This window comes from Calypte anna, chromosome 2, assembly GCF_003957555.1.
Source record: "Calypte anna isolate BGI_N300 chromosome 2, bCalAnn1_v1.p, whole genome shotgun sequence".
NCBI classification, from domain to species: domain Eukaryota; kingdom Metazoa; phylum Chordata; class Aves; order Apodiformes; family Trochilidae; genus Calypte; species Calypte anna.
Genome location: NC_044245.1, coordinates 131,297,001 through 131,308,255, shown reverse-complemented (window position 1 = coordinate 131,308,255; position 11,255 = coordinate 131,297,001). Strand labels below are relative to the sequence as shown.

Here is an 11,255-nt window from a genome sequence, read left to right as displayed (position 1 = left end):
ATCCAAGCCAATGAAAGCAGTACAGTTCTTCAGAGACAACATGCCAGCTGTGTAATTTGCTGGCATGCAGCAATATCCCACATAAGCTTGCAGTTGGGGAAGCCTGAATGCTCTCTCCTAGCTGCAGGTGTGTTCCTATAACATTCTCAACAAAAGCTGTAGACAAGGGCTACCAATCAGAGATGCCTGGAGAAAATTCAATAACCTATTCAGAAAAAAAAAAAAGCTGAGATTTGATTCTAAGTAGCTGAAATAAATTCCTTATATTTAACGTTTTTTCCTTTTAGTTTCTGGGAAGAGCGTATGTTTCTGCATGTTGTACATGCTTTTTTGTCATTAATATAAAATTGATTTTGTAATAAATATGACTGTTTTTTCTTTTTAGAATCTGTACAATTTCAAAAATATTTCAGTATATCAGTTGTTGCATTTGGAATACACTGAAGCTAATGCTGTGCTGGCATGATCAGTATTGTCACTTCTCCAGGCTGTAGGCTGCAGTAAACTAGCTCTGACATCCTTCTTTCACTTTGCTAGTACACTTTTTGAAAAGCAAGGCAATGCAACTTTCTTCACTTCTCTATCTCCTAAATTATTTTATATATCCAGCTTCCAGTTAACACCAAAGTGATTGTATATATCTGAAAGTTTAAATCCAAAAGAATTTTTTTTTTATTGGAGCAATTAAATTTTGTAACTGTGAAATTTTTACTATCTGTGGTAACAGTGGAGATCAATAATGGATGATTGTGCTGAATCCAGTACCAGAAAGTGAAAGAGGGAAGAAGAGCTGAGTCTGGTTTTATTTAGTTATTCAGAATGAGGTATTTAACTCTATCTCAACATGTAGGTCACAGCTAATTCACCAGGAGTGTCTTGAGACTTAAGACTGTAACAGCAGAGCATCCCATTGTGCCATCAGGTTCACAGGAATAAATGTTACATATCTTTTCTGAAGGATAGAGGCAAGACCTGAGTTTGCTTTCTTAGACCTTTCTATGAAGTCTTCTAAAAAACCTGTAGCATAACACCATGTAAAATCCCTTCAGCAGTTTGATGATCAATAAAGTAGCTGGGATTTTTTTTGTAAAAAGTCTTATTTATTTGATATAAAAAAGTTACACTTATTTCTTAAGATGGTGATGGTATATTATAATATGACAAACAAGGAATTAAAAAAGGTAATGGTTTTAATTGGTTTGATACTTATATTCTAAAATGATTATTATAAAAACCTCTTCAATGTGCAAAGGCTAGACAAAGACTACAGATGCAAAAGTGTGGTAACTTTCAATCAAATACTTGCATCCAATGCTACAGAAATAAATTCTGCAGAAAATTGTACAAAATAAAAAATAGGGAGTGATTATAAAAATGGAGGGAAAGTTATTTTGGTAGTTCTTCAATGATGATTCGGGAGACTGAATTCCATCCAGTAGAAGCATCTCCCCGTGGATAATCTGAGCAAGTCCCGACCCAGATGGCAATGTCCACCAAGCCTGCACTGATCCCTTCACACAGACCTTCCACTGGTTGAAGACAAGAATTGGGTTACCAGGGCAGATGCAGTTCCCTTGTATTTTACCAACACAAGTACCTGAGACCAGCAGTTAATTGCAAAGTCATGCTGTTTAGTAAAACCTAAATAGCATTTTCAGAAAGAAAAACTGTCACTTAGAGATGTGTCAGAACAAGTTACAGTCATCCACTGCCTTTATATGACTGAAGTAGATCACAATCCACAGGACAGCTAAATGGGAGGCATACCTGCTTCTTTATGTGTCCAAATTTACAAACTCATAACACGGAAAGGCCTTCAATCCTATCCAACCATCTTTCTAGCAGTGTTGTGGAGGAGGGGCAGGGACAGATCCATACCTGCCTCCCACAGCTAGGCAAGCCCTAGAAGGGTGATTGCCACCCTGTAATCTTTTCCACTTCTAATTCACTTCTGTATAAAGCTCCACTTTTGTTGCTTTTTTTTTTCCACACCACTATTCAGACATGAGTCCTACTCCTTGAAAAAAACCATACAAAGCTCCAGACATTAGATTCCAAGCAATTGTGAAAGAGTACAGGAAGAAAAATGGCCTTTTGCAAAGAGCTGGGCTGCTGGTGTCAGAGTGCTTCAGCTCTGAAGCTGAGAACAAAATAAAGCTCAAAGCACTGATGTAATGTGGGGTTTATTCACAGCCAGAAGCATGTTAAAGTAATGCAACCCTTTTGGTTTTAGAAATACTCCTCAAAGTTTAAGCATTGACCACGAGTAAGAGAACTGAGTATGGACTTCACATTAGTCCCCTCCTCCTAGTCCTACTGCCACATCCTTTGATGATGAATGACCCCCCTGATTTGTCTTCTGACTGAATAATTATTCTCAGATACTTCACTTTGGAGGTAAAATTATGCCCCACCTGAAAAGATAGTAGAAAATACAGAAAGAACATCTCAATTTATGCACAGACAATGCACAAATACTGCTATTCTAAGCCAGGAAGATAGCATCTGGGCAGTGAGGAACCTTCCCCGTATGCTGATAGAGCAGAGAATGCCTCTGTATTCGTGCTGCAGCAGAGATCAGTAGAACTGTTTGGATAGAAATCTCTTCCATTTCTAAATTGCAGAAATGCAAGAAAGCACAGTGATAAAGTACCACCTCATAAATAATTCTAATACTGCTACTATTGATAGTCAACATGAAAGAAAGCAGAGTGTTAGCTGGCTCCTCATCAGCCTCTTTGTTCAGTCTTGGACTTCCTATGGCAGACTGCATTTTCTCTATATTTGGTAACTAGTTTTGCTACTGGCTTCTACTTCACCTCTTCACACAGTCTTTCCATACATACCTGAAGAAGTTCGGTGTATATTAATAGTAGAATTCAGCTCTGGGCTTCCTTGATCTAAATATATTATGGCTTCAATAGGAAGGGGCCCAGCACATTCTGCTCCATTAAAAGTGAAGTACCAGCGCTGACAACAAGCATTTTTGCATTTGAGCCGAAGTGACCCACTGAAGAGAACACGGAGAGCACTGTTGGAGCGCATCTTTGTAAATGTACATTCCTAAGAGGAGACAAAAATGTTTTGGAAAAGTTTTCAGAATGTTTTGGCTGTTGTCTTTAGACTCTTCCCTCTGGGAAAACAAAACAAAACAAAACAAAAAACCCAAAAACCTAGAAACAACCAACAACTACCCCAAAATAAACAAAAAACCCCAAACACAAGTAGAGCCTGGAAAATACCATAGGATGCACAGATGCAAATCAGAAACAGCACGTACCTCATAAATAGTGGTGGGGAAGAGGGATTATGGAAATTATTAATTTTATTCAGGCAACACTTGCTGTTAGGTAGGTAACCTAGTTGCCTTCTCCAGTTTATGAAAAGGGCTATATACTATCTGAAAGCTGTACTTAAGTCCTTGCATGACAGCATGTACAATTTCTGTCTCTGTAACCAGAAAACCTGTAACTAATAATTACCACAGGATTTGTGAGAGGCTTGAACCCTACTAAAAGGGTTCACAACTTAAATATTTTCATGGTTTAAGAGGTTGTTCTTCTGTCTTCAAAATCTAGACATCAAAGGAGGGGGGGGGGGGGGGGGGGAAAGCCAGGGAGAGTTCTGCAAGTAAAAGACATCGAGACATGCCTACTCAAAATTTGATTTTCTACTCTAGCCACAACAACAGCAGTTAAATTACCCCAGCTAATCTGGGCATTGCTTCACAACTAGGATTGTGCTGTGATTTCTTCCCATCTTCTGGGCTTGCACCATTGTGCTTGCAAGTTTTACACTCGAGGGCTGCAGGGAAGGACAAACTGTTTGGGTTAGTCTGGATAACACTTGTTAATTCTGCTCCTGAGCAATGCTGACCCTTTTTGCAGTAGCATCCTACAGCTGACTTCCAGTGAACAACAATTTTGAAGCAGGATTTATGAGGATAGGTAGAATTAACAGATTAAAGATGTTCTTTATCTGTTCTTTATGACTGAAATGGTAAAATCCTTGTCAGAGCTAGCAGGAGGTACTTTCTCAGTGGCGTGACTTCTTGCCTTACAGCTACAGGCCAGCCACATCTTCCTCTCTAAGCACTATTACAGAAATGAAATGGGCACTTAGCTATAAAACAGAGCTGAGATGAATGTGAAATAGAAAAATCTTTAAGAACATGGAAAAAGTCTCCAGCAGGAAACCCATATGATTGATGCTCCCCAGGTCATGGAGGCAGATCTAGAGCCTGCTGTTGGTGAGGTGCAGCAAAGCCAACTTACTGCTATCTTCCCGAGATCGATGCCGTAATTAAGGGCACTCCATGAGCACTGCTTGAAGTTAGGTGTCCAGGCCTCCTCAATGCTCTCACGCATGCACTCGCCCTTCTCCCCCTTCAGCCCATCCCGTCCTGGGATTCCAGGCGTGCCAGGGATCCCGTTGGTTCCCGGGTTTCCATCCCGTCCAGGAACACCACTGGGGCCTTGCAAGCACATGCCATTGTACTGAAAGACAGAACAGATCTTGCTGCTTCCTTCATTAAATATGAGGCTAAGCAACTTAAACACAAACACACAACAACATAGCTGTGATACAAACTAACGGGCTATTTCTAGACCATGAAGAAAATGCTTCCATCAAGGAAAAAGCAGGAAAAATAAAATTTAAGGGGAAAAAACAAACAAACAAACAATAAAAAAAACCCCAACAGCTAGTGCTGGCAGAATTTGCTCTCAATTAAGACACCAATTATTTTGTGAAAATATATATAAATCTTAGAATTAAAAATTATCATAGACCAAGGATTAAAACTTGATAGAAAAATGTCAGGAGATTCAAAACATTCCAACACAAAACCAAACAAAACTAATAGTTACTTTCTCCTAACCCACCACTGTTTGTATAACTGTCTTGTCTAATTTTTTTTCCTCTTTTTTTTAAGTAGAGGAACTTTTGCATTTCATAGAGAGCAGAAGTAAACACCAGTTTGCTGCTGCTGCTCCTGCAGAACAGGATCATATCGCAAAAGTCAAGCCATGAGAGTCAGTCTCCAGAGCACTCAGTGTCAGTGGTGATGTGGACATAGGAAGCTGCACCCAGCAATCCACCTGAACTCTGCATCCCCATCCATAGTGACCTAATCCCCACCTGTTTCAAAAAGAAACAATCACAAAACTCTTCCCCCCTCCTGCAAGCCATCATACTGTTAGCATTATGCTATTACTCTTGTTCTGAGGTTGTTCCTTTTTCTGTGCTTCAGTGCAAAAGCCAGCATGGGCTTCATAGGCGTGGCTGGAGCCACTCTACAAATAAAATCAGTAACCATGTAGTAGTACATGGGTATAGCTTATGGTTATAGTAGTATGCTAGTTATAGTTCTGTAAGAGGTAAGATGAAGACTGGATAACTGGATGTCAGGATTCCCTTACTACCTTCACCTCCCCCCCCCAAAAAAAAACCCAACTGTCAACAAATGGCAGTGGGAATAGCAAGATATTTTAATCAAGATCATAGAATCACAGAATGGTTTGGGTTGGAAGAATGGTTAATGACCATTTAGCTCCAACCACCCTGCTTGGGAAGCAACACTTTCCACTAGACCAGGTTGCTCAAAGCCCCAGGATGCTTTAAGCCCCATCCATGCTTAAAAGAAGTCAGCTGTAGAGAAGATTGCTTGGCAAAGCACACACTGACCTAAGGACCACAAGAATGATGCAAAACCATTTCTGTTTCACACAGCACTGGTTATCTGCTTTTGCTGCTATTCTCCCAGTGGACTGTATTTGTAACAGTGTCTGGCTCTGGCTTTTGCACATGGTTACTCACCACAGAAATCCTGAGGACGTGGAAATCAGTGAGTGCTGGGGCTGCTCATGACACCATGCCCTGGGCAGCAGCAGCAGCACCAGGAGGGTACAGGGCTGCCTTAGAGAGGAGCAGCCACCACTGCTGCTCAGAGCCAGGGAACTCCAGAGAGAGAAGCTGAAACACTGCTCAGCCAAAAAAACCTCAGAGTGAGCAAAAGAATTACCTGGGCTTCAGGCTCCACTGCAGCTAAATTCATCTATGCTTACCACATCAAGTATTTTTGCATACTTTCTTAAGCTGGGAAGGCATTAAGAAAATCTTCAGAAATGTCTGCTGAAGGCAAGATCCCCGTCAGACATGCCTTCAGGCTGTTCTGGAAGGTTTTTAGCTGAAGCAGTCTGTACAAGCTGGCTGTGCCTGATTCAGCAGCCATTGATTTATCTTCCTGTTGCTGCTCACTCTGCTGCTCCCAAGCATAAAGAGCAATACAAGAGAAATAAGGAACCCTAAGGTACCATTCCAACAGAAAAAGGAAGCTCCTCCGTGGGTTAAGGCTCCTTACTCTCAATTCAATTTCCACAGTAAAATAAAAGGGTAATAGGGTGGTGTGAAAGAGCTTTGCTACCTATGGTACTTTCAGAACATCACTCCGGAGAATCTCTCTGAAGATCATGGAAGAAACGCCTATGCCACCGACTTTCTATAGGAGAATGGCAGTCCAGCAGCTCACAGAAATAGCTTCACATCTGCTTTCTGCATTCCAAAGACTGGAAAAATCTCCCTCCTTTCTCCTATCCCTGAGATGGAATAGTCCCAGTGCATTCAGGTTTCCAGTTGCAATGGAACTGCCAGCAGCAGTACATAGTTCAGCTACCAAAGGGAATGCTGCATTTATGCAACTCCAAGAAAAGTGGGTTCAGTGAGAGTGTGAACAGCGTTTCCACAGTGTCTAATTGGCTGCTAAGAGCCTTTATTTCCCTTTTTGCAGTTAGGCAGTAAACAGCATTTACTGTAAGGCTCCTAAGAATTCAGCGTTGTCCCTGCATCCCGCGCAGGGCAGTGAAGGGCTCACAGCACACGAGTTTATTCCCGACGCGATTCCCACCCCTGTGCTCGGCCTCGCTGCGCCGTGCGGAGACTGCGCCGGTTCAGCCGCAACCCCCGGCCCCGATGGAGAAAACAAGACTCGCACATAGACACCCAAACCCAGTGGTTTCTGTCCAAACCCGTCCAACCTTTTCTCAGCATTTTCCTGAGTCAGCACAACCCAGGCTTAATAAAAACTTCACGAGAGAACTCAAGCGGCGCAGGCAACGGCGGGGGCGGGCCTGGAGTTGCCCAGCCCTCAGCGGCACCGAGCTTTTCTCAGACCGGTGGGTTTCCAGTTGGTTGGTGCTTTGTTTTATAGGCTTCCCCCCCCCCAAAGTTTGCAATCAGAAAGCAGCCGCGCGGCTCCTCCAGCCACCCCACCCCACCGCACCCTCCACTCTCACTCCGGCCAAGCGCCCACCCTCCCCGCTCCAGCCCCGCCGCTCTCACCACGTCCACCACCTCCCGCTGGCGAAGCGGCTTCTGCTTCCCCTTGGGGTTCTCGGAGGCGCCGGGCGGCGGGGCGGCCGCCAGCAGCAGCGCCAGCAGCAGCGCCAGCAGCGGCCGGAACGGTCCCGCGGTCGGGGTGCGGGGCACGGGGCGGGCCGGGGGCGCGGGGGGACGCCGGGGCATGGCCGGAGGCTGGGGGCGCTGGGGGGCGCCGGGGCCGGGGGAGGCTGGGGGTCAGGGGCCCGTGTCCGCCGCTCTAGGCGGCAGCGCGGGGATAAATGAGCCTTTCAGAGCGCGGAGCCCGAGCTCCCTCCCCGGGGAGGCCGGTAATTTCCATCCTGTAATGGAGCGGGAAGGTCCAGGCAGAGCCATCCCCCCGCAGCCATTGGCACGGGGGCGGGGGGGCTCCCGCCCCCTCGGGCCAAGCCCCGCCGAGCTCTCCCCGGGCCGTACAGCAGCCCCGGCAGAGCGGCGGGAGAGATGCGGGGGAAGGGCGGAGGGGCACTGACGGGTCGCACCTAACAGCCCCCTTCCAAGTCTTCAAGAATTTGCTCTGCAGATGATAACACCTTTCAGATGAAAGAGCTGTTTTGCCAAGGAATCGCGTAACGCCACAGCGGGAACCTGATGCACCGGGAACGGTAGAAGTGATTGAACAGCAGCGGGGAATAAATCACCGAATTCATTTTAACAGAAAAAAGTAAGGACACAAAATCTTCTGATCAGGAACGGAATTTGGACTTTCGTCAAGGAATTTGTTATTGCCCAGTGGAACACTGTCAATAACACAAGAAGTCCTCAACAACTAGGTGGAAAGTATCTCATTTTGCTTTCACTGAAAGTAGTAATTTATGTTTCATCATACTAGAGACTAAAGCACTATGAAAGAAATACTGCTGGGTGTCCTTAAACATTACAACTAGAAATAACAAATACTTGAAAGATAACTTCTGTTCATTGTGATCTCTGTGGGATTTGTAGAGACTGAGTTTCCAGAAGAGGGAGATAAGCTTCAATACGTTTGTTTGCTTGTTTGTTTTCTGAAGTATTTAACAAAAACGCACATAACTGCTGTGGGAGTGGATGTTACAAGATGTCAAGCCATTTATCCTAGACCAGGAAGAACCAGATTTTTGTTTGCACTAAAACCTCTTTATATTGGCCTGACTGCAGCTACCTCTTCACTTTAAGGCACTTCTTCCTTGCTCCCCTTTCCACAAGGTCACTGCTTAATAATAGTAGTAAAGAAAGATTTGTACCACAGGTCACACTGCTGTCACCAACCATGCCACACAGTGTCCTGAGAACTGGGACTGGTGTAAGCCACGTTGCTGAGGTGTGGGCTCCTGCCATTTGAAGGAGAGCAGTGATACAACCAGACAACTTCATAAAATAGCTGTAGTTCCCTAAGTAGGAAATAGAAATAGAAATAATGAATAGAAATAGAAATAGTAAATAGTAAATAGAAATAATTCTCTAAACCTACTGGGGGAAAATGTGGAATTATGTAAATCCTTAAATATAACAATTGCTTCCTTCACATTCTCAATGAACACACAAATGCAGAGTCTTCATTGTGTAACCTGTGCTCCCCTGCCAGCAAACCCTCCTGCTTCTGGTCTGGGTTGGTGATAATACTGTGAAGATGAACATTTGACTTCTCTATATTTTGCATGTTCACACAGGTGTTGTTACTAAGTGGCTGGGGTTTCCTGACATCAGTGCGAGCTGTTACTAGGGCACATCCCTTCCCAGACTGACAAAGCTCTGTGCTACAGAATTATTTTCTTCAGGAGATGTGTGAAAGCTGAAGCACACAGCACAGCATCATTGTACACCTTCCTCATGGAGGAGTATTTAAAATACTTGGTATTTTAAATAAATTTGCATATGCATTTCCCTACCTGGACTTGTTCACTGTTTGGGTCAGAGTTTGGGTCTGAGCTAGAACCTTGTAAATTCCAAATGGCTGGTTTTGCTAGGAGAAGCAAACTGAGGAGCACTTTAAAAGATGGTTTAAGTAAATAATTGTGGGACATCTGTTTTGAGCTCTGTGATGTGATGTGCTTCTTCTAGTGCTCATTTGACTTGCAATGTGCATTACCATCTGTAAAATGGAAATATCAACATCCTTCCTTAGCCTGCTTCATTCCGAGCAAGCCCTCACCATCTGCTAGGCTTATGTTCTGTGGGCTTTTGACATGTTTAAATGGTTCTGAAGGCAGCAACTGTTGTTGTACATTATTGAGACACTCAAACTGAATCAGAACTACTGATTTACTTTGCATTCAATATTTCCAGGATAAAAGGGTCTGTTTTAATAAACTTGCCGGAGCATCTTTAAAACTGGATCCATGTTGTATCAATCAGTTATTCCTTCATCTTACCCATACTGCCATATGATACAAATTGTGTCTTTTAAAAGTGACTTTACACCCATATCAGCAAAGATGTTGAGGTACATACATCCACCATTGAAATACCACTAAAATCTTCCACACAATCAGTCTGCTGCTGAACAACCCAGGCAAGCTCATGCAAGATCACCATGTTGCTGTCGTGCATTGCCATAGCAGATGCTCACACCACTGGGCTGGTGCCACAAGAGCAGTCTCTCTGCTGGGATATGAGCTGTTTTTCTGCTTAGCATAGCCTCTCAGCATCCCCAAAACCATCCACACAATCCTGAAGAGCACACTGTGCTCACATGCCCATGCGTTTCCATTCACCTGAGCTATAAAATGCTTAAATTCAAGCGTCTGCCCACTGCGTTTCTGGGTCTCTCGGCCTTCCTCTTTCAATTTATGAAGTCTATTTTGTCCTAGTTTGGGCCAGGATAGAATTAATTAATTATTTTACTTTCAGTTAAGTCTCTTGTAAATAGCTGTACTTGCTGAAATTAACAGCAAGTTTCACAGTCAGTGTCTGCTTCTAGAACTGGTAACGCTTGATGTTCACAGTTAGGGCTAGAGAATGGTGTGCAGAACCAAGGCCACTGCTCAGGTCTGAGAAACATTTATGCTCCAGAAAGAAAAATGGAGAAAAGGGGTCACACCTGCAACCCACCTTTAGGGAGGAACAGACAAGACAGGTGATCAAAACTGACCAAATGGAGTATTCCATCCCATCACAATATAAATTTGAGGGATCATGAGAGTCCTGCCTTCTTCCTGCTTTCTTCCTTCTTTAACATTCCAGGAGGATTCTGTCTGTTCACCTGTGGTCCTGGACCATGCTAACCTGAATCTGTGTGTTCCTGCCTCCAGGAGTCCAGCCTGGACTTTCCCAGAGCTGCCCTGCAGCCTCAGTGATGAGGTGAGTGTTACTGGAGGAAATGAAAGAGGGTCATGGTATTGTTTTTCTGTATATTTGTATACATTTAATAATTTTACCTTTTTTATCATTACTGTTTCATTAAAGCTGTGTAGTTTAGTTTCGAACCATAAATCTCTCCCTTGTTATCTTTCCTTTTGTTGTCAGGGAGGGGGACTAATAGAGAGCATCTCTCATTCTGTTAATTGCCAGCCTATTGTAAAACCCTGACTTTTATTACAGCATCAGTTTGAATATTGGTAAATATTTGCTACTCATCCTTCACTCTTCATAAAGCAAAACAATTGCAGTAGAAATGATAAGAGCATTTTATTATGGGAATCCATTGATTAATGCAGAGCCTAGGAAGGAAAAACCAGATCCATAATCCAAACCTGGTAGAAGAGACACATAGCTGGTAGAAGAGTTTCCTTATGCAGTGAAGAGAAGCTTTAACCACTCAGAAATAGATTCTTCTCATATGGGATCTATATTTCTTGTGGCTTTTCACAAGCAGGAAAACCAGACTTAGGTGTCTAAGTATTACAGAAGGTTCAAAGCTGAGGATCCTGAGCCAAAAGAGGCCCGGTAAGGTAAAAGCCAAG

At 43.5% G+C, this 11,255-nt stretch overlaps 1 protein-coding gene across 1 annotated transcript; it reads right to left on the bottom strand.

Annotated features, from left to right (window-relative positions):
• Positions 1-1,184: 1,184 nt before the first annotated feature.
• CTHRC1 (collagen triple helix repeat containing 1) lies at positions 1,185-9,729 on the bottom strand. Its single transcript, XM_030444703.1, is given in 8 exon segments — positions 1,185-1,529; positions 2,847-3,063; positions 4,275-4,496; positions 7,339-7,511; positions 7,582-7,639; positions 7,641-7,784; positions 7,787-7,962; positions 9,726-9,729. Coding segments are annotated over 8 exon segments (1,137 nt in total). The 3' UTR covers positions 1,185-1,386.
• Between the last annotated feature and the right edge of the window lie 1,526 nt (positions 9,730-11,255).